Source organism: Eutrigla gurnardus, assembly GCF_963514095.1.
Source record: "Eutrigla gurnardus genome assembly, chromosome: 10".
Classification (NCBI taxonomy): domain Eukaryota; kingdom Metazoa; phylum Chordata; class Actinopteri; order Perciformes; family Triglidae; genus Eutrigla; species Eutrigla gurnardus.
In genome coordinates this window covers 15,053,200-15,079,749 of record NC_139924.1, presented here as the reverse complement: position 1 = coordinate 15,079,749, position 26,550 = coordinate 15,053,200, and the positions used below count along the sequence as shown (strand labels likewise).

Sequence of the window (26,550 nt, the reverse complement as noted above, 5' to 3'; positions counted from 1 at the left end):
TTTGTCAAAAGAAAGAAACCACAACGTATCATTGCCGATAAAGTAAGAGCTAAAAAATAGAAACAAGTGTTAGATCCTCGTCTGAGTAAAGTAGTAGCTGTTCAGCAAACATACCAAACAACAGTGTTATGATCAAAGTGCTATAGGTAAGGGTTTTTTTTGGGTGGGTGTTAGTGGGTCATGCTATGCCTAAGGAAGGGCTGAAAAATGACTACAGCTGTTATTCTTGTAATCAAAAAGATAAACAAGACAAACAAATAGCAGTCAAAAAAGTGCACCTGTTGTAGTTCTAGGCCAGAGGGACAGTTTAACTAGTGCAGTTGGAAACAGGATGGGATGAAAAGAAATCTCATTATCAGCGGCTGTGTTAGGGCCTGGCATCAATTATGACAATATGTTTTTTCTTTTAAAGCAATGATCTGCATCATCAAAGTGTCCTGATAATTGAATAGAGAGACACATCTGCGTTAGAAATGCATCCGAGGAGGCAAAATACCATCTTGCTTGTGATGGTGCAAAAATGTCACGGATGAATTCACAATAAATTAGATGAACTTATGCAGAAATTAAGTGAGTGTTTGCTTGCCACGTTGCTGTCATGTGGAAACCCTTTGCGTGAGTCTGTGAGTGACTCCAGTGTTTGGTTATAGGGGGCCGTCTAATAGCCGCTCCTTGACATACAGACGATGCATCCAGGCCAACAGTTCTTACTTAATACATCTTGACACATTTTGACAGCTCTGATCGGATCACAGCTACGTGTGCAGTATACAGAAAATACAACCTTTTTTTTCTCCCTTCTGCTAGAAGGAGTTCAAATTTCATCATCCACCGATCATCCATCAGAGGTTTTTTTTCAGCCTTTTGAGTAACATTTTGTTCATGTGCCCAGAATTTGGGTAAACACAATACACAAGACAATCAATACTTACAAGACCCCACGTGAACCTCACTGGGCAGAAAAGTAGATCCAAGGTAGCAAACCAGAAAATCTGGATCTCATCGACTGCAACATGAACAGCCAACGGCGCCGGGTGTGGGCTATGTCTGTTTTGCCCATAATGCAGTGGCTGGGTTGCATCACACACACACATTAAATAAGCGTCAGTGTCAGGCGCCAAGGAGCACTTACCAAGCTGCATTATTTGACGCCTTGGCAGCGAGAGCGGCTTGGAATAGCACATTATAGCCAAGACGGTCACAATGGGCACACGGTTATCCATTTACAGCTAGTGCGAAGGTGGCTTTGAGTAATGTGAATTATTGCCATTGAGTGTCTAACACTTAAAGGTGATTATGTAGCCGGTATCTACATATGCATGGATTCCAAAAAGGAAATTCCTATTTGTTTCGGTTGTGTCTTTGTGTTTAACGGAGAATCTCTATATATAAATGATGATTTTTTCCCCCTCCTCTCAGTAGCGCGCGGTGTAGCACGCCGGCATGAGACTTACAGGCGTTTTGGACCTCTACTCTGCCACTTGAAAGGGATTCATTCCGAATGACAGACCCGACGTGGCTGAATATTCATCTTTTGTGGTGACAGGGCGCTGCTGAGCTGCGGTGCATGCGGTTTTTAAGCCAGGGTAAGGGCAGGCGTTAAGAACAGAGCGCCTCGCTATCTGTTACGGATGTACCAGGCTGTGAAGGGCCACATGAAAAGGTAGTGTCAGCTACTCGAGCGAGGTCATGGGCCGATCTTTAACAGCTACCTTTTTTTTTCTCTCTCCACCATTATTCTCATATCTCTCTGTCTCTTTCTATTTATCGCTTTGCCCATCTGCCTCTCCCTCTCTCTCTAATGATGCTCTTGCTCCATCATTCAGATCAGTCGATGCTTTAACCTTGATCTCTGTGATAAACTGGGGAGATCTCCTGCACTCTCTCTCTGTCATCCCCTCTGGTCTTCATCCATGCCCCCCCCCCCCCTTCTTCTTGCCCGTTACTCCCTTTACTTTTTAGCTCATCCTTTCATCAAGTGTCGGCTCCCTTATCTCATCTGCATTCTCTTAATCAGCCGCTGTCAACTCGTCCTTATGATCCCATTTCATTTCATCCCATCTCTCCTCCCCTCCTCGCTCACTCCCTCTGCCACTCTCATCTACCTCGGCTACCATCTGATCAAGCTGCCAGTATGAATCTTTGGCCCACCTGATCAAATCTTAGCTCATGGCTAACTGAGCCTCGGTGCTCCAAATGAGGATGCAGACCTCATGCCCTGTCCCTCCCGATCACAGTTAGCAGCCGCGCTGAGTCCCGCGGTCCCTCCCCATTAATCAGCACGGTGAGTGATAGGCGTCGCGAGCAAATCAGACACTAGAAAACGAGGTACGGGGGGGGTGTTGTCATCCCACGGGCTGTGCAGCGCTCGCGACACTTGATCTGCCTCAGGCTGCCCGTGTGCACCCCAAAGCGGACATTAAGCCATTTAATTTGATTAGCGGGCCATTAAAGCAATATGTCTCTATCATATTTGATGGTTTCACATCTACTTCTGGGCTGGTTTTCATTTTAAATGCGCTCTCATTTCCCTCTGATTATATATTTTGTTCCTCATTCTCTTAACCTGTTTGTTCCCTTCAACCTTCTTTCTTGTTCCTCATAACGGGCCTCAGAGGGCCACGAAATAGGACATGCCGCTGAAAGGAGAGCGAGAGAGGGACATCGGTGCCTTAGACAGACGGCCTTGGCCTACACAGCTGACAGTGTTTTTCAAAATTTGGTCTGTTTTGAGAAGGACCTCTGGCTTTGCTCTTTCTTCCGCCGTGCTCTCTGTGTTTATCTCCCTCTCCTTCCCGGTTCCGCCCCGTCAGAAAGAGCAGGGAAGTGACAGCGCTATCAAAGACGCGGCGCTCTTCTATTGATTGCTCCTGTCTGCCCACCACCTTAAGCTATTAAAGGCTGTCACCTATCAGTTGTCGCTTGATGCCGCCTTTTTCCCACCATCGGTTGCATCATGGCACTGTAGCCCGAAATGTCACGAGGGCTTTGTGGAAACTTTATATCAGATGGTGCGCAGTTTTGAAATAACTCGCCTTGATGGAAACATTTGATCTTCGTCGTATTTATTATTAAGTCGAAGGGATTTATAGCGGCATAGAAATATCCATTCTCCCTTTGTGGTGCATTGTGGCTTCTCCCCTCACGTCGAGCCCTGTTAAGATTATCGTGTCAGGATTGGTGCGGTGAGCTAAAGTAGGTGTAGCAGACTGCGAACACGACTCAAACGCGGGCCGGATTTTACACCGAGCACAAAGCTGACATCTTCTGATGTCTTCTCCGGGAAGATCAGAAGAATATGCTGTTGTATTTAATGGTGAAAACAAATTGAGAATTGAAGAACTACGTTGTTTTTCTGTTTTTCTGCAGGGTGTGGACAACGTGCGGGCTTATGTCCCGGATGCTGTGTGGTATGACTACGAGACGGTAAGACTCTACTTTAATACGGTTCTCTCTAAAACCTTTTTTCCTCTTCAGATGAGACATCAGCATAGTTGTTATCCTTCACACGCTGGCATTATGCAGCAAGCATTCCAGGCACTCGACGACGACAACTCTTCCAACACAAATTGCTGCTAAAATATTTCCTTTGAGTTATTAAAAGGGAACTTTACGTGCAACTAACTGAATGTTCTCTAAGTAAAGTGCACTTAGCGTGAGTTCTTTCATTATTTTATCTATGATGACCATAAAACTGTGGGACAACCTGATCCACACTTTAATTCAACAGCACAGTGTGGGTGTTCATTTCCCCTACCCAGTTTACATAACAGAAGAAGATAGAATAATACAAATGCAGTCAGATTAAAAGTTATTAACACCTCTCTGATATAACCTGAAAGTGAACATCATAAGCTTTAAAAAAATATGATAAACAGGAAGTGACGATTAGCATAAAAGAATACTAATTGAAGTCTTCTTGTAAAATGCTTTATTTTGTACAGTTGTACCTGAATAATTGGTGCGGTGCCCACTAAAAGGGATTGCAAAGCGGCTTGTAATCATCATGTTACACGAGTTGAATGAACACAAAGAACATGTATCACATGAAAGTCTTCGCCTCGAGATCGTCGTTTGAGACGGAGAGACGAGAGCGATAAGACGAGCGCGAGAGAGTGAGGACAAAGATAGAGTGAAAGAGCGGACGGGGAAGACAGGAGGGAGACTATCTCCCTGACAGAGAGATAAAAGAGGTGTTGAGCTCCTTTGGGACCTTATTTGGGCGTCACAGTGGCGATGTAAAGCGCCCACTGATCAGATGAACGATTAGATTGGCTGTCTTGCCGCCGGCCCCTTGTCCTGGTTGGTCCCCTGTGATTATCTGGGTAGGAGGATGGAAGGGTCGGTGGGGGAGTATTGATGTAGTGAAAATGACCATGAAAAACAACTTAAAGAGGAAAGAAATAATGGGAAAAGAGAACAGAGGTATGGAGGAGCTAAAAACAGACGGGATGGGAGTTGCACTAAGAAAAAGTATGTGGAAAACAAAAGGACATTTATGTGAGAAGAAGAAAAAAAAAGGGGATGGCAATAACAATATGTAGAGGAGTGGGAAGATGGGAGGATTGGCCAGCAGGAATAAGGAGAAGAGAAGACAAGGCTAGAGAAGACCTCCTTAAGGCAGACAATAAGAGGGTGATAAGATCTGAAATTGGTTGTAGACGCTCCACTAACTCCAGCCCACACACTCGCCTGAACTCTACTGTACTGCAGAAAAATGGCACACAGACACACACATGCACACGCACACCTCCATGGGAATGGAGGAAAATGGGATAGAGAAGGGAAAAAAAAGAATTAGAGCACCGCAAGAGAGAATAACACGACGTGGAGAAGGAAGTAGGCAGAAGGAGAATGAGAGGAGATGGAGAGAAGAGAGTTTTAAATTGTTTTAGGCTGGGCTGAGGATTCAGTACTCAGGGGATCAGAAATTAACTGTGCTATATCTGGGCCCTCAGAGAAATGAGGGGAGGCAGAGAGAGAGAGAGAGAGAGAGAGAGAGGGAAAAGTGTCTCCTCAACTCAAATAGATCATTCTAAGTAAAACAGAACATCATAATGATTCTGCATTATGATGCAAAAAACACACACATTTGACATTTTCCTCCTTTTCTAAACTGTTTTTGTCATTTCAAGTGGATCAAGCCCATTGTAACAAGGACGTCAAATATTTCTGTATTCAACTCACGACTTGTATTTAAATGATTAATTCATCCAAATTACAGAAACACATACTTTTCTCACTGAATGGAATTGTATTTGTGGAGCTCCTGGGTTTATAAATGACAGTAGAGGCTGATCCACAAACACCATAGGCACTATTTCAGCAGTAAGGTCTGTGGAGTATCCAGAATAAACAAAAAGCAAGGCTATCCGCATTGCTACCCCAGGGTAAGTGAAAATAAAAAGTTTTTTTTTCACTACCTCGTCCTTCAGAGCATTTTTCAAATACTTTTTGAACTATTCTATAAGCAGGGAAACTTCAGGCAACAACTGCAATCAGATTGAAGTATCTCAAGTGTTTTCAAGAGTGGCATTTGTGGCAGAGAATCAGTGTCTTTAGGTTTCCTGTGCTGTCGTCACTCAAGGGTTAGTTGGAGTATCCTGTTTTTCCTCTGCATTTGATTACAAAGCAGCTTTGGATGCGATGAATATCCTCGCAGGGTTGCAGACTAATAACCCATCCATTTACACTGATGGCAATTTCCGCGTCAATGTTAAAGGGGCCTCAGAAAAACTCAACTCTATAGAAGGTTGAGTTTATGGCCCACTGTCCCAACCTTGCCCAGAGAGCATCACATTGATTTAGGTAGGAGGAGGAATTTAGGTTAATGGATTCTGTTGCCCTACCATCAGATGGAACAACTGGCAGACCGCAGACAGCATGTGATTATGCATCTTCCGGCTGATAAGCTTGGATTACACATCAGAGGTGGTGCGATCCTCCCCACGCAGAGGCCTGATGTCACCACAACATACAGGTACACACACACACACACACTAACAAACAAATCCATGTATAGTATCATCAGACACTCACATATACACACATTGCATAGCTTCACAAATCCCTAATTGTAAATGCATCAAATGAGGAATGTATACTTGTTTGATTCATTGAATTGGAATTAAATGCATGTGTGTGTGTGTGTGTGTGTGTGTGTGTGTGTGTGTGTGTTTGTGTGCGTGTGTCTAGTCGACGTAACCCCATGGGTTTGATCGTCGCTCTGGATGACAAGAGCCAGGCAGCTGGGGAGCTATTCTGGGATGACGGAGAATCCAGAGGTATCGTTGCGCAAACGTTTGTGTGTGTGTGTGTGTGTGTGTGTGTGCGCGCGTGTGAAACGGGATCATCCGTGTCTTGTTATCACTACTCATTACAGATTTTTTTTTTACGAGCATCAAATTGAAGCTCTTATCTTGTTAAGCACAAAGCATCCACTGTTCAAACTGTTGCTGTTCAAACACAGCTCGTACACATTAACAAGCGAAGGTCAGTCACTCTGCTGCATGGTAGTAAATCACTTGTCAAACCGCTGTGACAAACATTAACATCTGCTCTTTTTCTTTTTACAGAAACAGTTAAAGAGGGCACCTACACCCGCTACGAGTTCCTCGCTGTTTATGTGAGTTCCCTCTCGCCATCTTTTAAATCTGGCCCACATATTCCTTCTGATCTGAACTCAAGTTCAAAGTTCGAACCCACCAGAGACTCCGCACTTCCCCCAGTCCGCAACACCGAGCGGTATCGATCTGCGTTACGCTGGCGAAAGCTTTGTTGGATCAAGTACCTCGTGTTCCTACTTCACACATGGTTAATATACGCCGTGATGTTCTTCCTGTACGTGAGCATTACACTGGGCCGGGGCTTTACAGGCAGGAAAGCTATCAGATCAACTGCTCGACTGATGCACATGAGTTCATAAGTCGGCTGCTTACATGACGGACGTGATGTAAGCTGTGACTGTTACAAGTTGTACGTTTCTGAATCATCAGCAGTTTAACTTTCAGAGCATACAATGGGTTCAAAAAGGTGCGTCTCCTCTGCCTTGTAGGGAGTGTTGACGATGCGGATGACCCACGCCGGCTACAGAGACCCGAACAACCTTCAATTTGAGAACATCACTGTCCTCGGCGTGCCTCATCCTCCAAAATCCGTCACTGTGACTCACGTCGGCACGGGAACGACTGGAAACACGGTCGAAGTGCTGCCGGTCTCCAACATCCAGTACGATGAAGGCAAGAAGGTACGTCTTTGTTGTGGTTGTTTGTTCCATGTTCGGTTGTCTGGATTCCTTCCTCCTACCTTGAGAGGCGATTATCCGATCTACTTCACGCATGACGGGCTCTGCAGAACTGAGTCGAGCTCCTTTACAGACCCCAGCCATTTGTTTCAATAAGACCAGGGATGAAACCATTATGGCACATTTCAAGGTCAGCCTCTAAGTGTAAGAAATGATAACAATTTACATTGGGTGAGGATGCTGAGGGCTTGTGTGTCGGAAAAAGTGAGGGATAATGACTGAGCATTGGTCCTGCAGTAAGTGTCCAGGGTTACGGTGGCAGTCAACCAAGAGTCAAGAGGTGTTAGGATGTCAGTCCAGGTTTGCTTCGTGTGTTTGAGTATATTTGCGTGAGCACGTGGGTTCATGCGTGTGTGTTTGTGTGTGTGGCCAGGGTCTATAGTGCTTGTGTAAATCCTCCAGGTTTTTCTGGTCACACGCACACAAGCATGCATTCATCAAATGACTCTCAGTGGTAATCATTTCCTGGGTGTGAAGGGTAAATGTGCTGTTAAACCTAAACTCTGGCTTGTCGTATCCATCAGTCTTTACGGACCGGGCCTTGAACGTAGCTCACAGCCGCCCGACATCATTAGTTCCAAAATGAACTGAAATTGAAAAGTACTTCACAACACACGAGCCCTGTGTTTTATTTGCTTTTTTTTTGTAAACTATTTCCTGCCTTCTGTATAGCCCTGCTGCTTTTTATTTTGTCCACAGTGCATGTCCTTGTCCTCCCCCTCTCCTTACTGCCTTGGTGTTCTGCATTCATCCCTCTACCCATTTCCCATCTCTCAGCTCTTTTCTTCTTTTTAAAAAAATGCATTCTCGTGTCTGTCTGTGTGTCCTGCAAGATGCATTTTTCACAATAGAATTGCTGAGGCATGATTCCAAAATAAAATGACGAAAAAAAAAGACAGAGGAAGGTCCCCGAAGTCTCCTCACTGGGAGAGGATGTATCAGATGGTAACTAGTGACTAGAGTGAAAGGGGCTCCCCGAGATGTGTCGAAAGAATGACTCATTTTCCCAGCAGAGGCTGTTGAGACGGCGAGGGAAATTAACATCTGTGCCTAAATTGATAGCACACGCAACATCAAGCACACACTCTGTCTCATGAAAGCCTGTCTGGGCATGTTCTCCCATTCCTTGGATTTAATATTCACGACTTTTCCCCCACTTTATCATCTCCATCACTTCGTTACGCACTCAGGTTTTGTTCCTGCGTGGCCTCTCCCTGACTGTCGGAGATAGCTACCTGGTACAGTGGGTGTTGGAGCCCAAGGAGCATCAGCGCTTTGACTGCCATCCAGAAGAGCATGCAGATGTGGCTAAGTGCAGGGCCAGAGGCTGCATCTGGGAGGTGAGGGCCGATACACAGACGGGTTCACATATCATCTCTGTGTTCTACCTAACGGGCTTTCTGTACCCCTTCAGCCTAGCACCCTCGAACGCGCTCCATGGTGCTTCTATCCAAGCGACTACGGCTACACCGCTACGGAGGTGACAGACAGCAACTCGGGCATAACAGCTGACATCACCCGGAACAAGAAGTACAGGAGCGCCGGTCGCCCAGGCTCACCGGACATCGACACGCTGCGCGTCGAGATACACTACCACAGCGGCGACATGCTGCAGTTCAAGGTGCGTTTCTCTGCATCCTCTTTGCATGATCGTGTTTTAATATTCTTTAATTCATCCATCACACACACTGACACACTAACATTCCCTCCCGGTCCAGATCTGGGACCCGGCCACAGATCGCTATGAGGTTCCAGTGCCGCTGTCGGTCCCCGCTGTTCCTGAGACCAATGAGAGCAAAAGGCTCTACAAGGTCGAAGTTACCCGCAACCCATTCGGCATCCAGGTCATAAGGAAAAGCACCGGAACAAAGATGTGAGTGTTTCACTTGTACAAGTGTCTCAGTTGCACAGAAGTTGTTGTTATTTGTGCCATTCTGCTTGATGAGTTTTGCTTCATTGTTATTGTTTCTTTCATTGGAATATCTGAAGGATATAAAGTGGGTTCCAGGGCTTTACTTTCCATATCCACAAATTGCCATCCACCGCAGCACTTGCTATGAGAATTTAAAACCCTCTCGTTTGTAACAAAACAATTATTAATTTGTCAGCATCGGTTCAACAATTCACTAATTCTGCTCATTTTACCATATTTTGTGTTATTACAAATGTCAATTCCATTTTTAATGAGGGTTTCTTACTATTGAAACAGAACCACCAAGTGCCAGTGTCATTGACAGACACCTATTGCAATTTAGATTTTCCTAAAAAAAAATACAAGAAAGGACATATACATATATTTTTCGTCGATACCTGAGGAATTGACGTGTTTATTCCATGTTGTTAGCCATTTTTTTTATTCTTGCCTGTCTTAAGATTTTAATAAATAGACATATTAAATACTGACTGAATCATTAAGGCAATTAAACACAAGCATATTGTTTCCACAAGCATGATGCAATACCTTTTTGTTATCCCTTAAATTGGCCCCTTTAGGGCGATGATTCACCAGGCAATTTGGGCCAATATCGATGCTCCCATTAACATGCAATAAGGTGAGATGTGGGGCAAGAATTACCTTCAACTACTTCCAGGCAGGAACATCTTCTTTCCTTTTTTTTTTCGCTATGAGATTAAAGTAACAATGCTGAGTCAACTCCTCTGGCACTGTTATCCAATCAGATATGCTCAGGAAAGTTGCCCAGTGGATCGGCGCCTAAAGTAGTTTCCTCTTGTTCAGCAGTCGCAATGATGTCACATGAAGCAGTCGAGCATGGCAGACTCTTTTCAAAGCATATCTTTAAGCGAGGGTGACATTATTTTGTAGTTAAGCCTTCTGTTTTTTTTTAAGAAGTGTCAGATGAAATTTTACTAATTAAAATGTATGAACTACGTTGAAGGGATGCCTGCAGTTCCTGCGGGTTATTATGCTTATTTGTGTCAAACATATTGTGAATAACTCCCTTTGACAACAATTCTCTCTCTCTCTCTCTCTCTCTCTCTCTCTCTCTCTCTCTCTCTCTCTCTCTCTCTCTCTCTCTATCTCTCTCATTGATTTAATCCTCTGTCACTGTTCTCAGCTGGGACTCCTCAGCGCCAGGTTTTACGTTCTCGGAAATGTTCATCCAAGTGTCTACTCGACTGTCGTCGGAGTTCGTCTACGGTTTTGGAGAAACGGAGCATCCCACCTATAAGCACAACCTCAACTATCACACCTGGGGTATGTTCTCCAAGGACCAGCCTCCTGGTGTAAGTATGCCACTTAAAGCACATGCATGCACACATGTGAATGTCTGCAACCTTGTCACATCCCTGTCACTTTGATGCAGATTCAGACAAACGTTAACTTTTGTCTGAACTCCGTGGAGTTGTGGGGGACCCTCAGAGAGCAAGGGAATTAGAGTGAGGAGGGGAAAAAGAAGGAAAAGCAAGTGAAAATTAAAAAAAACATAACAGAGCAGATAGGTGGCATGGATTTACAGTCTCGATATACGATATTAAACGGTATAAGACAACACTTTGAATAGATATCATAGTAAAATATAATTCAATACCACATCGTATACACATTTTTGATTAGCCTGATATAAATACACAGATTAAAGTCATGAACATAGTACAGGTAGAGAGACAGCAGTAAGATGATAGCAATAAATAGCAATAAAAGCATGTCACTCTGCTATTGGATAGAGGAGACCAGCTGATGAGAGCAGCTGATATCATGATTGACAACCCCGAACTATGACAGCAAGGGAATTATGAGCGAGCGTGAGTGAGAGGAGTGAATGACAGGATGCATGAAAGAAAAGCTGCTGACCGAAGCATGCAAAAGCATCGTCTTCACATCCCCCGTATTGCCTCTGCTCCATCCGATCAAGCCTCACTAAGCTAAGCTTAAAAGGGTAATCATTTCAAAGGAACCGACAAAACCCAGCAAAAATAATAAACACTTCATTGCAGAGAATACTGTCTGATTTTACTCTCGTGGGTCTTTTTTGTTCAAATTGTGCACTGACATAGCCACAAGGATACACAACTTCAGCAACATGAAAGAGAGGTTGAATACGTGATGATTGCGTACTCTGGAGGGGATAACTCCAGTCATTAACGAGGTCGTGTGCAGCGGAAAATAAAAAATATATATATAACATTTTTGAAAGCACTAAATAATTTGTTTATTTCAAATCCTGTTTTTTTATATTTTAATTTAATTATTTTATATTAGTTTATTTAACTATTACAATCAACGTATCCAGTCGGCGTGTCCGTTGTGAGGTTGAAAGTGAAAGAAGCGGGAGAGAGAAACCAAGAGAACGCTGTCACTGGCTGTCACTCTTCGTTAAGTGGACAAGCTAATGACCTTTCTCCTTCCTGAGTCAGGCCGTGATTTCACCCCATGTCGCAGGGCCATGAGGAGGCCCGAGCACTCATCCAGACAAAGATGACACAGAGGCAGAGCCAATCCTAAGAGCAATTATATTACAGTTTAACAACCTCCTATGAGCGAGAAGTGCAGGAGGGTGATGGGGTGTGACGTGCCCATGAGTTTTAGTTGCAGGATGGCGACAACAGAAAGTGGCAGATGTCCCGTCCCCCACCACCTTTCCATCCTCTCAGGCTGCTCTGTCTGTTCCCATCCTCGTCCAAACACAGAAGACAAACGTGGGACCCTCCCAGTTACAGAGGGAACACACTCCAAAAACTCAACTCATCCCCAGTATAACAATGGATTGTCGCATATGCACAATTACTAAACCGCAATAAACAAATGATGCAATGTGATGAATTGTCAGAGAAAAATGAAGAAAAAAAGTAGCACACAAGCTACATAAAGTAATGATTAAACAGCATGTTTGCCAAGTGGGGTCTGGTAACCACATAACAATCGCTTTGCCGTTCATGGTAATAATCTGCGTGCTGCATTTCAGACTTTTTCATTCTATTAAAGCACTCGGCAGCAACTGAAATCCTCGAATAACATCCCAGTTTTGTGTTGACGTCTTCAAACAGAACATTGGAATATATATTCAAATAAATGTGTTGGTCAGCGTACATTAATTTGCTTAGAAGACAGCTGTATGATTTTTTGGGGGGAGAACTGTTCAGTGTTGACAGCCCATTTCCCATTGTAGCAGTGTTGTTGTCATAAGTACAATGAGAAATGCCCTGTCAGGTGTAAGGAAAAATGTTCATGAATAAATAAAGAGGTGCACAGGCAAACATTAGTACAAGACGAGGAGCGGACCAATTCTTCACATAAAAATTCACCCGTCTCACATTTGATCCTGCATTCTTGCTCTTGTCTCTCTACGACAGTACAAGCTGAATTGCTATGGAGTGCATCCCTTCTATATGGGCCTGGAGAACACTGCTGATGCTCACGGTGTGCTGCTACTAAACAGCAATGCCATGGGTGAGGGAAAAAAAAAAAAACAGAAACACACGTACACTTACACATCACCAGTACATGCACGTATGCAAATGTGACCCACACTCCTCACATGCACACATAATCACACTCAATTGCGTATGCAGTGGAATTGTATGTTTTAATGGCTGAGGCTATTCGCCATGTTTTGAGCACGTCCTTTGACAGGGGGGAGACTTATATAAGGCCAACGCAGTGCAATGAGCACTTTCTATTCATGTCCGCTTGTGTACATTTACATAGTGAACGGGAATGCAAACTCTTACAACGCACGTGCACGGCTATGCTAACTGTTCTGTGCCAACGTCCTTCGGAATCTATTTGAGGCTGATCTCATCTATTTCAACGGTCCTTGCAAAGTGAAAGAAATACATCCTTTTTCTTATGTTTCAGCGAGTTTTCATGAAGAGGCTCATACTGTATACTTATCATTTCCTCCCTTCCTGCACTGTGTCCTTAATCTTAAGTACGAAAACATACATATGCCTCACACAGTAAGTACGCAGGTACACATACTGAACACACACACACACACACACACACACACACACACACACACAAGCAAACACATCATATTAATGTTTTAAACTATAAATGTCTTATTTGCTTTATGTCCAGATGTGACTTTCCAGCCTTCTCCAGCTCTAACCTACCGAACTGTGGGAGGCATCCTGGACTTCTATATGGTCCTCGGACCTACACCTGAAAAGGTGGTGCAGGAGTATACTGCAGTAAGTCTTCTGGTCTGTTTGTGTGTATGTGTGTGTGTGTGTGTGTGAGTGTGTGTGTGTGAGTGCTTCTGCACCCATGAGTGTGTGTGTTTTGTGTCTGGCCCTGGGCCGCTGTTGATGGACTGCAGCAGCTGGGAGTTCTTCGCTTCATTGCGCTCTCTCATTTAGCCTATCTAAACACACACACACACACACACACACACACACACACACACACACACACACACACACACACACACACACACACACACACACACACACACACACACACACACACACACACAGACAATCAAACAAACACTTTATGGACGCCATCCCGTTTTCCTGCAAAACAACTTTTTTTTTTCTGCGCTGAACTGCTTTGACTTCCTTGTTTGTTTTTCTTCTTAACAGCTGATTGGACGACCTGTTCTACCTGCCTATTGGTCTCTTGGGTTTCAACTCTGTCGCTATGGTTACGCCAATGACCAGGAGATAGCAGAACTGTACAGAGACATGAGGGCGGCGGGTATACCCTACGTAAGTACCTGGATAAAGACGAGCAACGGCTACAAAACGATGTGGCAACCGGAGATAGCGGGGAGTAAACACTGAGCATGAAACACAACAAAACATAAATCCTCATCTTCTATTTTCTAAAATGACATATTACAGGACACAATGCTGACGCTGCCCACATACATCTTATCCACTTACATTCCAGTATGTGTGCCTGCTTTTTGCCGAAAGACCGAGTTCATTCAATCAGTGTCTCAACTCAAGGATTTCCTTTTCTTGCCCTCATAGGAACAAATGCAATCTGATAGCTTCTTCCTGTCTACTCTACGTTGTATAGTACAGGGACAAGCACTCAGTAGAATAGACTGAGCTCGATCCATGACAGTATCTACCCATATTTTGCTGATATATGATTATATATGATTGACTGTATGCAGACAATAACTACATAAAACGTAATCAGATAAAATACGTTATTGGGATGAAGGAAAATGGAGACATTGACTTCATGGATTACAGTGGCATCATCCAGTTTCACTTAATGAAATGCGACTTATAATTGAATTTGAAATCCATTTCATTGTAGGTTTTCACAGGCTGGAGACATTTCCAGTTTGCACCAGAACCAGCAAATCTCTCTTGACAGTGAAATACGGGCTCCAAAACTGAATGACATAACAAGTCATCTGTGAGAGCACCGTCTTTGACCACAAGCAAGATGTCCCATGTTGGAAATAGGCCATCGTCACGCAAAACAGAAAATAAGAATTCCCATCGATAATCAAGTGATCCTCTGAATATGCTTCCACAAAGCCCTAACCTGCGTGGAGCTGACGCCAGCGAAAAATAATCCTGCATAATTAACTGCAATGAAAGAAGCTGAATACACAGCTACTTACAAAGGCTACACATCAGCTAGCATTGCTAACCAACCTTAAACTGCCACTGACACACCAGGAAAGCGGATGATTTGTTCTCACCCCAAGAAATGAGAGCAAATGTAACCATCCCTTTTCACACATCTGAGGTGCTGCATGCCATATATCAAGACGCATTGCCACATTTATTAGTAGGAATCCCAACATTCATCATTGCTGCAGAAAAATGTGCAACTTGGTTGCCAATATGTGCGCTGTTTGGTTCCCTTCGAGCCACTGGCAAGTAGAAGTCTGAATTTAGCACCTTAAATTCCCATCTGCCTGCAGGATGTGCAGTACGCAGACATCGACTACATGGACCGTCAGCTGGACTTTGTTCTGGACCCAGAATTCAAGGGACTGCCTGCCCTGGTTAACCAGATGAGGAGAGAGGGCATGCGGTTCATCTTCATTCTGGTAATGCCTTTGTGTCATGAAATATTGATACCGTAGAGTCAGACGTTTGGGCACTCAAGGATCAGCAACCCGTGGCCAGGTGTAAATATTATATACAGAACATTAAATAGCTGAAGTACTTCACGAGAAACGACGTGTGTTTGATTCCAGGATCCAGCCATCTCAGGCAACGAGACGGAGTATTATCCCGCTTTTGAGAGGGGTGAAGCAGCAGATGTCTTCATCAAATGGCCCAAACACATCAGTGATGGGATTGTGTGGGGGAAGGTACGAGTACATGATCTATCAAACAAGTGGAAAATGATGTGCATGTACATGCATGTGTAGATGAGGGTAGATCGAAACCAACAGACAAAAGAAGACATCCATTTATTTTATTTATTTTTTTACAGGTCTGGCCAGATATCCCCAATGTCACAGTTGATGAAAGCCTGGATTGGGAGACCCAAGTAGAGGTACACTATTTTCTGCTTACTAGCTTCCAAAATTTAAAAGAGATCTGTGAGACGTGGGTGTCTTGTAAACTTCTCAAAATTTAATTTCCCAATCATTTGATTCCCCATTTCCAGAAATACAGGGCATACGCTGCATTCCCGGACTTCTTCCGCAATGAAACAGCAGCATGGTGGCAACAAGAAATACAGGATTTCTATAACAATATTACATTTGATGGCATCTGGATTGTGAGTGACCCAAAACATGACATTTTATTACAATCACCTGATTACCTCATTATGCCCACATTTTTTTTGCTTTCATTTCCTGCACTCTGTCTTCATACAGGACATGAACGAGCCTGCCAGTTTTGTCCACGGCACTGTTGGAGGGATTTGCCTTGGTAACCCCCTGCTGGAGAACCCTCCATATATGCCACGTAAGACACACACGATTCTATTTGTTATTCTCTTTGTGCTGTAATTACATTATTATGCTCTAAATTCAATGTATGGCTTCAAAGGATTCTTTGTTTCTGTGTTTTGCCTCCAAAAGGCCTGGAGTCTATGCATCTCGGCTTAAACCACAAGACTCTGTGCATGAACAGCGAGCAGATACTCAGTGATGGAAAGAAGGTCAGACACTATGATGTCCATAACCTCTATGGCTGGTCCCACACCAAGCCCACCTATGAGTAAGTCAATATAATAATATTTATATTTGTGTGTTTTAGTGCATGCATGCCAACTTGTATATGTTCTGGATTTCTACGCTATTATTTTAGACCTGACACAAAAATACATCATCTGTAAGAGGGCATATTTAACATGTTATTGTGGCAAAATATGGAATAAACACACTAGTTGGTAGTAAGTACACAGTGTTATGTCAAAGCATAACGATCCCAATCCTGTATAATCTGAACGATGTAGGTGTAGGTGATGAGACGGGAAGAGTGGAAACTATCATTGCAAACACGTTGAGGAAGAAAATGGCGCCACGGGAGATGCATAACTGCATATCCTCGAGCAATAAAATCCCATGAAAGCTTTACGATAATAATCACCAATGTGAAATGGCATCGGTCCTAGTGGTGAAATGTTTCCCACACCACAGGGAGGCCCAGAGGATGCTCCGCACCACTGGGCCTCGAGCCCAGGTGCTTTGGCTTCGGAATCGTTTCATGTTTAGCGCCATGCTGGATTTAACAATCGCAATGAATTGACTAGTCCGCTTCCAAAATGAATGCACTGTGTCTAAGGGGGAGTACACACTTTATACACTATATTTGTGGCTAGTTTACGTAAACTGAATCCCTGAGCCTCTCTTCTCTGTGCAGCGCCCTGCTGAATGTGACGAGGAATAGAGGCATAGTGGTGACCAGGTCCACCTACCCGTCCAGTGGAAAATGGGCTGGACATTGGCTGGGAGATAACACTGCGAGCTGGGACCAGCTATACAAATCCATTATAGGTACAATATACTGTTAATACTTAAAAAAAACACCAGCAATCGGAAAATATAAGCAGACTTGTGAGAAGAATGTTTAACTTGACTTGACTCACTTCCCTTTGTTCTACAGGCATGATGGAGTTCAGTCTGTTTGGCATCCCTTATGTAAGTACCATTTGATCTCGGTTTTGACAAGACATAATCTTATTGATGCGACCTTGTCCTCTCTAAGTAGATTACAGCTGCCTGAGTGATGTTATTTTGTTTGCTGGACCCTTTTCATCAAAGGACATCTCGAGAATACAATGTGAAGCATGTCATTGCGAGCCCCACCCCAAACCAAGAAGCCTCGCACTCGCCCGCCATGACCTGAACAAAACTTTAATGAAACTTGCATTTCGGCATTCGTGTCCTGCTCTGACTTTGCTCGTTTTGCCCCGCTGTCTCTTTGCGTTTACCGCTGCCTCTCTCCCCCTCTCGAAACTGTCCTTCTATCGTCTCTCATCTCCTCAGTGCATCTAATAATAATAGTAATCTGACACCTCATCGATCCCAATATGGTTTAGAAAAAAAGAAAAAAAATGGACGTGCCCCGTGCCAAGCCAGAGGGTCAGATACACAACATCGCTCACTCTCGTGGCGTCTCGCTCAAGGACGTGTCAGGAACATGATGCTTGCAACTAAAGTAGCGTGGCCAGGGGCGTAAATATAGACGACGCACGCAGTGTGGTCGCACTTTGGCCCGTGGGTTAAGACTCAATTAATATTCAATTAAATGATCTATGAAATATACACCACACAGTCGCACAAGCTACCCATGTTTCTGTCTCTCTGTCTCCTCACACACTTTTTTGTCTGTCCCTCTTTTTCAGACCGGGGCGGATATATGTGGGTTCTTTAAGCAAGCCGAGTATGAGATGTGTCTTCGCTGGATGCAGCTGGGTGCCTTCTACCCATATTCACGCAACCACAATGGCAAGGGTTTCGAGGTGAGCACATTCAAGACAGGGGAAAGACATGCAGAGATGTGCAGGACTGTAAACCCACGTCAATTCAGTTTCCTACATAAAAAACAAACATTCCCTCTTATTTGCTGTTGTTTTTTTGATGCCGATTGTCATCTTTGGAGCCACTTCTCACTACAGAAACAACACATCAAAATGGCTGCATGCTTGAGATTTTTTTCTGCCTTTTCACCGAGTATAAAGGTGATGGTGAAAGAATAATATACTGGATTGGATGAGTATGAGAATGATATTCCCAGGAAGTAACCATTCAGTAGTACAGGTTCGACTTCAACCCAAAAAGGGAGATTTTTAAAAGGAATGAGCTGCTTTCAAGCACTTTAAATGTCAACAAGCTGGTGCTTATTGTAGCTCATGAGATGACCAAAGCTTTGCTCTAGCGAGCATGACTTTGGGCTTTGAAAATACAGACACAAATTCAGTTAATATACACAAGAATATATTATCAACCTCCTTTTTTTCTTTTTGCAAGAAAAATACAAAACAAGTTGCTCCCTCTGGCCGCCCTCTCTCTTCATCTGCGTCTGACATGCACAAACACACAAAAAGATAGACCTGTTTGGAGGTGTAGTGTCGGTGGCATTCATTCTATCGGTGACCTTTAAGAGCGTAGGAACACATCTGAGAAATCCAATAACGCCCGCCCGGAGATCGATCCCACCGGGCGAACTTTCTCTGCACCGGAGTCTGCAATACTAGACAGGATACGTACACACATACACGTGGTTGTGTGTCGGTGCCGGTGCGTTTTAACAGCATGGAGTGGGGATATAATTGAATTCTCAAGGTGATCTGGGCACCGCTGCACACCACCTAACCTCCCCACACACACACACACTCATCCAATCATTTAATAATGGCTTGCAAATGGATGTTTAAACAAAGAGAAAATTGACAGTATGAAAAAAAAAAAACACAGACGGCAGGAGAGCTACACATGACGATCAGGAGGACAAAAAGTGAGCCGGTGGGAGAACAGTGTCGGGTATTTATATGAAATATAAAAAAAAAAGAGGGATCACGAGTACTACAGATAAAGGAAGAGAAGTTCAGAGGCTATGAGATGGAGAATGAGGAAAAATGAAGATGCAATTTCGCAAGTTAAATGGTGGCGACACAGGGTGGCAATAAGGACGTGAGAGCTGAATAAACACTTTAAACCCCTAAGAAAAGGGAGAGTGAGAGGAGGAAGGAAAAACACACAAACCAGGATGGTGAGATGGCAGAAAAGAGAATCAAGGTCAGCTATTAATGTAGTCTACTGTAAAAAAAAACTGTATTCTTTTTTTTCTGGTCGGCCCCCAAATCATCAGACAGTTAGCGACGGTGACCTCAGGGTGTGCTCAACAAGGCGTTTGACAACAAAGTATTAACACCACACAGCAGACCGGAGGGTAGGCAAGGTCAGGAACAGTGGACAGAGAGAGAGAGGGGGGAGCGTTTTTTGCCGAGTCATTCCCAGAGCTCCGTCACGCCGAGTGTCTCTTTGCCCTCAGACAACTCTCAGTGGTGACCTTGGGAGCGTTTCACTGCGCCAGCGATGTGCTGCAGTGTCCACAGTCACATTAGAACAATGCTGAAATGAATTAAACAAGATTCTAGTTTCAGCAGCACGCTGGTATTCGTGTCACGCATATTGTTATTCACCCAAAAGGGACACAGCGGTGTTCATCTAAATATGTTTCGTTCTGCAATGCAGACACAGAAACTCCAAAAAGGTTTAGGAGGTGGGGCGAGGGACTAGATTCCAGACAGTAAAAAGAAGAGAAAGACAAAGAACGGGGAGAAAAGATGAGAAGGGCTGACACGGCCAGATAACCTCGTTTCTTTCCCGTACGTGCGTATCTGTCTACGATCGCCGCGTGCCTTTTGCCAGCGTCGATGTCGCCATAAATTAGGGTGAACTCGTAAAATGGATTCTCCGTCCGCTTCTCACTCTTCAACACGCCCCGCTCTCATCTCTTCATCGCTCGCTCCTCTGGTTGTGATCGTACTTCGTATATAATCTCAGCCTCTACTCCAAAATGATATTTCAAATTAAAGACACAGTTCCTCTATACAGATACAACAATACAATTAAAGAAATATATAATAAATTGCTAATTTCACATCTTTTAGTTACAGCGGATGAGTATGCCCTCTTTCATCATCTTCACATCCCACAATTAAAATGACCAACAGATATTGATTGCAGGGGAAGATGATGAAGAGGTCATTTACATATACAGCATTAGAGCAGGACACTGGGAACTCCAGTTAATTCTGAGCTCTGTGAATGAATCAGTTTACATTCTCAGATACATTTCATTTATAAATAAAGCCACATTTTATGGCCAAGTAAGCCCCCACATTAAAGGGAAACTTTGCAGATTTTCCACCTGCTTTTATAGTCGCAACGTGGGTGGTATGCGCAAATAAACGCCTTCCTTCCGTGATCCCGGCAACCGCTTCATGTGCTAGATGGATAAACCTGTCACAGCCAGTTGTCCCTAGTGGTTTGTCTATGGTCACCTGATTCTGACCAGTGACAACAACGTCCCGACGTGATCTCATCCCTAAGTGTCGCTTACAAAAAACCTCATGGTTTGTCTGAGAATAAGTACCCTTGTAACGTAGCGTAATGTGATATAATGACATCACAGAAAATCACATGCTGACCGATGTGTACCATACTGTGTTTGTTTGACCTATCCGCCGCGCCTCCCAGCTGCCCTCAGAGTACTTTGCTGTTCTCTGAGCGTCTAGGATGAGTTCATATTGACATTAGCTTACAGCTTGGAGCGGCTCGTACAGACGCCTACGGGTGCCTTGTCTGTCAGTATCAGGACGCCACGGGATCGGGGACCTGGGTGACTGCCCACTGTGTCGCCACGGAGATAATGTATTTTCTTGCTATGTTGCAATAGCACAGCGATCTTTACATTGCATGGAGCCTGTGGCATATTTGTTAGTGGTCAGAAAAAGGTCAAACTGTTTCCATAATGCATCGTCCTTCACTGATTGATCTGCAATTTTAAAGTTCCTTGCAATTGAAAGGAAAGAAGAAAAGAAAAAGACAGGAATTTCTTTATAAATTACACTTGAAAAGAAGCAAACCCTGACTTGAGCCTGAAGCTTTACACAACCAACCACAGTCAGTGGTGGAACTTTGTTTGGACTCATCTGTTTCGGTTTGTTTGGTACAAATTGCATCAACTCTCTCTAATTGTGAAACTAAAACAAGCTCAAACTCAATCATTCGGATTCATTTGATTGATTTTTTTTCTTTCTCTCTCTCTCTCTCTCTCTCTCTCTCTCTCTCTCTCTCTCTCTCTCTCTCTCTCTCTCTCTCTCTCACACACACACACACACACACACACACACACACACACACACATGCTCACAACACCCCATGCTAATTTCTTCCCCGGTGCACACATTTGATTGTAAGACATGAGTGTGCAAAAGGAGGGTTGGTGAAAAGGGAGGCAGGTAGAAGAACTCCTGGGTCTTCAGATAATTACAATCTTGTAAATTTCCTCAGAAAATTAAATGATAATCTGGTAAACTCCTCAGGTCATAAGATAATGGAAATGCTCTGTATTCAACCGTGTGCTGTTAGGCCTATACTTAGCAACCACTGGGCTACAGTTAATAACTATTATCAAATCTGACCCAGGTAAATTGCAGCTGGGATGAAAATGTCTGTCATTTTTTATTGCTCTCTGTGATGATTTTTATGATAATGTGATTTTTTTTAATATAAAATTGAAAAAGAGGAGACACACATATTCACACTTAACACACTGAGAGAAGCCACACAGTGAAATGCAAATAAAGTACACACCAAGACACACACACACACACTGTATCATGGGGAGAAGCATATGGTGATGACACGCTTCAGCATCTTCCTCTGTGTGTGTGTGTGTGTGTGTGTGTGTGTGTGTGTGTTAGTGTGTGTGTGTGTGTGTGTACTTGACCAGAGTGATGATAGTCCTCACTGCAGTTCCAGAAAATGAGCCAATACATTTAGATTGGCCCATATCTATAAAATGACAGTACACGGTGTCCTCTTTTTCTGTCCTTGTCTCGTAAGGGGGCGTTACCAATTAAAAATGAGGTAAATGTCAGTCACAGAACAGAAAGCATAGGTGTTATTCATCAGCGTAAATCGTTGCAGGCCTGTTGTGTATTTCTGGCATGCTACAAACAATCCAGTGTCCCTGTCGGTCTCGTTACTCTCCCGGTAACATTTTCCTGCGTGTTGTACGAAAGTCCAAATAAAACTCTCTCGAAACACAGCGACAAGATGAGAAAAATGCAGCTGCGTGTGGATTTACATTTATTTCATGGACACATGTAAAAGTGATACATTCATTCTGGCGCTGGCTTTTTTTTTTTTTTTTTTTTCCTGCAGAGCACTGTCTGTGTCTATCTGGGCTTGTAACTGAGAGAAATGAACCGTAGACAGAGGGTTTTTGAAAAGCACGTCTAGTGAAGCAGTGAATCTGTTTACTCGAACACAGAGCGCTCGATTCTAGCTACAAGTAAACAATCTCAGTCGGCGGATGTCGTACAGGTATTTGGACTTTTTGCATTTTGCATCACCTGAAGCAGGTTGTCCACCTACATGTCGACTCGGGCAGTGTTGCCCCTAGGGATACCTCAGAGTTTTTTTTCGAATGTTCATTTAAAGATAAAATATCTGTGAAAATTGTGAATTGTGGTTGAAAAGTAGCAGCAATACAGCTGAGAGTGCAAAACACACACACACACACACACACACACACACACACACACATTTCAATGCAACTATGATGTCGCCGCCGTCTGAAATGTAGCATTTATCAGTTACATGGTTTATCAGTTACATGGTTGTTTTATCGTCAATCAAACGATGACGGTGCAGCTATGATGAAGGCTATTTTCTTTTTCTCCTAACAAAAATGTGTCTCACTGGTCAGAGGGTACTTGGCTGGAAAAAAAAAAAAAAAGATTTCAAAGGGCATCATTGAAGAAAAAGTTTAAAGAACCACTGAAAGACCACATCAAACCACATGAAAGAACCACTGAACTAAGGGGATCCCCTGATAAACTAAATGATTCAGGGAAATTTCATTTTTGGTTTATATCCTCTAGCAACACCCAGCCATTGTTACCTGAGACATTTATTATGTTTCATTTACCCCATCGTCAATCACTATTTTTTTAATATTCTTTTTCCCAAAGAGACAAGATCCTGTCGCTTGGAATGCCACCTTCTCCGCGGCGTCCAGGGACGTGTTGAACATCCGTTACACCCTGCTGCCCTACTTGTACACACTGATGTACGAGGCTCACACCACGGGAAGCACGGTGGTCCGGCCGCTGCTGCACGAGTAAGCAGAGGCCCACCTCACATGCTGGTCTTATCTCTCCTGCTCATATCACAGCTCAAGCATTACATGTAATCACTTAATCAAATCATCCAGTTATTGGATGGATCATTCCTCCTGCTTTGCTGCCAAGATAATCAGATTTTTATACCACATCGCTTCTCATTAGTATGCACGATGTCATATGTGGTGGCCGCTAGAGGGGAAAAAAAACAATTTAAGTAGAGCTTTCCATTTAAGTGCTCAGACATGTTTTCAGCGCAATTATTTTAATGCCCAATTCATTTTAAACTGGTTGTTGAAATGTTACCATCAAAGCGTCCCTTATAAGCTACATATGTTACGTTAAATGGCTGGGGGAAAGAGAAAAAAATACGTTATTTATATATATATCCATACAAGTTGCAGTGATGATAAACAAGCTGGTTTGTGACTTTATGCTCATTTGAATAACTTGACAGGATAAAGAGAGAGAGAGAGAGAGAGAGAGAGAGAGAGAGAGACAGACAGAGACAGAGAGAGAGAGAGTGTCTTTCCTGCCACAGGAGCTGCTATTAAGAAGTCCTTGAGCAAGGCACTTTCTATTTCAATTCTGACGGGACCGTTCGCCTTAGATGAATGTGGCTATATATTGCAGCTCCCAGTGGAACTGTATGAAAAGAAAAACATACTTATTCATTTTAAGAGTCTCTTATAAAGTCACAGATGGTATTTAAGGAGCTGGCAGGGTGAGTCTGGCTGGGATATTTGGCTTGCATCTTCATACCATTGAATCCTGAATGAGTACTTGAACAGTCTTCTGGGCTGAGGACACAGGAGAGAGCGCTAGGAGCTATTTCTTCTCCCCCCAGTAAGACTTATTGGCATCTGTGCTGGTGTGTCATAGGTTTGTTGATGATAAAACCACGTGGGACATCCACAAGCAATTCCTCTGGGGACCTGCCCTGCTCATCACCCCGGCCCTCGACCCAGTATGTGGACATTTATGCACACATCTTTTTTTCTTTTTTCCTCTTTAACTTTAACATCAGCATGCATTGATAATGATATCGCATATGAAACATTTCAATTGTTTCAGGGTATAACTTGATTAACTATCTTTGTGATTGACAGGGAGCCAGGAGAGTGGATGGCTATCTTCCCAACGAACGCTGGTACGACTATCACAAAGTGAGTCCAAGAGAATCGATCGGAAATACAAAGTCTCTTGTTTGATGCAAAAATACTAATATTATAGAAAGAGATAACACATCTGACTGGCTGATCATATCATCTTTGAGGTGATCACGTCTAAAGGAAAAAAAAGTGCTGTATTTGTACAAAAACAAACACGTAGGCAAAGCAAGACAAAAAAAAAAAAAGAAGAAAAAGCGTCATGACAGACTTGCATCCCGGCGACGGCAGAAGGTGCCTTGATGACAAAAAAAACAAACACCCAGTTGCTTTCTAGCTAGGGGACTCCCCATCTGTTAGACAGCATCATAAAGCCAAACAAAACTTGAGAAGCAACGTTTCCAAAGGGGGCACGGGGACGGAGGAGAGTGGAGGAGAACTTGTCCATTCAGCACACGGAGAGGCTGCAAGCTGTTAGAGGAAAGGACCAAGGACGAAGAGTAAAATACTGGTCTGCAAAGAATTCTCTTTGCCGTGTAATAAATTACTGAAATGCTTCAGATGTAGCCTTTATGGATGTCACACAGTTAACTGTGTGCTTTGTGATTTACCAGCGCACAAATGCCAATTTCCCCACAATTGAATGAATCAAAAGTTTAATGAATTTAATATTCATCGTTTTTTAATGGTATGTATGCTTTCATCAGGCCAAAGATGTTGGAGTACGTGGCAAAGTGGTCAGCATGCCCACACCCTTGGACCATATTAACCTTCATATCAGAGGGGGATATATCTTACCCTGGCAGAAGCCAGAGAGCACTACACTTTACAGGTGAGTGTGCAGTAGTGTCTTTGCTCTCTCTGCTGATGAGTTTGAGCGTTTTCTCTGTATGACCAACGCTAGAAAATGAGCGTCTGTGATCGTTAAGAAAAAAGCTGAAGAATGAGAGAGACAGAGAGACAGAAAGAGTGCAAGATCAGGTGGATCCCCCCAGCAAGACTGCTAATGTATTTGTCCTCAGCAGCATGTATAAATAGATGCTGTCCTTTAGCAATCTGCTATAACCCTCTCTACCCATTTGGTTTCAGTCGGAAGAATCATTTAGGACTGATCGTTGCCCTGGGCGACAACGGAACTGCTCGAGGATCGTTCTTCTGGGACGACGGAGAAGGAATCGGTAAGTGAAAGGTCACCCGTGAATAGCCACACACACACACACACACACACACACACACACACACACACACACACACAGAGAGAGAGAAGAGCATGCCAGTTCACATTTTTACATGTATATTATGACCGATTATTCATGACAGTCAGTATTCCTTTCATTTAAGGAGACAAGATTGGATTAGGAGACTGCTCAGAAAATAAAGCATAGGCACTCTTTACAGGCTAAATCTAGATTCAATCTCAATGTACTTTGGAGCCCACTGTGACACAGACCATTACTAAAAATTCTGGAAGTGCATGTGGGGAAGAATCGGACCAAGCACTATGATCTAGTTGACCCTGAACAGCAGCTGGCAGTATTTACAACACACACACACACACACACACACACACACACACACACACACACACACACACACACACACACACCTTGAAAAAGTTCATTCATGAATACAAAGGAGGTGGCTCTTTTGAGCATTTTCATTGAGAAGGAAGAATAATTGAGAAAAGGAGGAATTAAGTGATTCAGGTGCGGGGTGTGTGGATATCTCGAAGTAGTTGGTGCTGCACATAAGTGGAAGATGTGGGTTTTGAAAAGCGTTGAAGCGAGAAACCAAAGCAACTTAACTTTGTACAGTATGAGAAAGCAGGTGGAGTTCTTTTTACTGGATAGGAATGTATTCATCGATTTAATCAGATA

At 43.5% G+C, this 26,550-nt stretch overlaps 1 protein-coding gene across 1 annotated transcript in view; it reads left to right on the top strand.

The window, feature by feature from the left end:
• Positions 1 to 26,550, top strand: part of si (sucrase-isomaltase) — a 56,977-nt gene that overhangs the window by 22,239 nt on the left and 8,188 nt on the right. The window contains exons 19-44 of the mRNA XM_084020108.1: positions 3,370 to 3,426; positions 5,856 to 5,980; positions 6,196 to 6,284; positions 6,576 to 6,625; positions 7,055 to 7,246; positions 8,494 to 8,643; positions 8,718 to 8,924; positions 9,022 to 9,176; positions 10,381 to 10,549; positions 12,617 to 12,713; positions 13,347 to 13,459; positions 13,853 to 13,978; positions 15,163 to 15,291; positions 15,442 to 15,558; positions 15,684 to 15,746; positions 15,861 to 15,974; positions 16,075 to 16,165; positions 16,282 to 16,420; positions 17,066 to 17,199; positions 17,309 to 17,343; positions 18,051 to 18,167; positions 23,415 to 23,563; positions 24,447 to 24,531; positions 24,674 to 24,730; positions 25,381 to 25,505; positions 25,763 to 25,851. Coding sequence (XP_083876234.1) covers positions 3,370 to 3,426; positions 5,856 to 5,980; positions 6,196 to 6,284; positions 6,576 to 6,625; positions 7,055 to 7,246; positions 8,494 to 8,643; positions 8,718 to 8,924; positions 9,022 to 9,176; positions 10,381 to 10,549; positions 12,617 to 12,713; positions 13,347 to 13,459; positions 13,853 to 13,978; positions 15,163 to 15,291; positions 15,442 to 15,558; positions 15,684 to 15,746; positions 15,861 to 15,974; positions 16,075 to 16,165; positions 16,282 to 16,420; positions 17,066 to 17,199; positions 17,309 to 17,343; positions 18,051 to 18,167; positions 23,415 to 23,563; positions 24,447 to 24,531; positions 24,674 to 24,730; positions 25,381 to 25,505; positions 25,763 to 25,851 — 2,974 coding nt within the window. The remainder of the gene's footprint in view (positions 1 to 3,369; positions 3,427 to 5,855; positions 5,981 to 6,195; positions 6,285 to 6,575; positions 6,626 to 7,054; positions 7,247 to 8,493; positions 8,644 to 8,717; positions 8,925 to 9,021; positions 9,177 to 10,380; positions 10,550 to 12,616; positions 12,714 to 13,346; positions 13,460 to 13,852; positions 13,979 to 15,162; positions 15,292 to 15,441; positions 15,559 to 15,683; positions 15,747 to 15,860; positions 15,975 to 16,074; positions 16,166 to 16,281; positions 16,421 to 17,065; positions 17,200 to 17,308; positions 17,344 to 18,050; positions 18,168 to 23,414; positions 23,564 to 24,446; positions 24,532 to 24,673; positions 24,731 to 25,380; positions 25,506 to 25,762; positions 25,852 to 26,550) is intronic.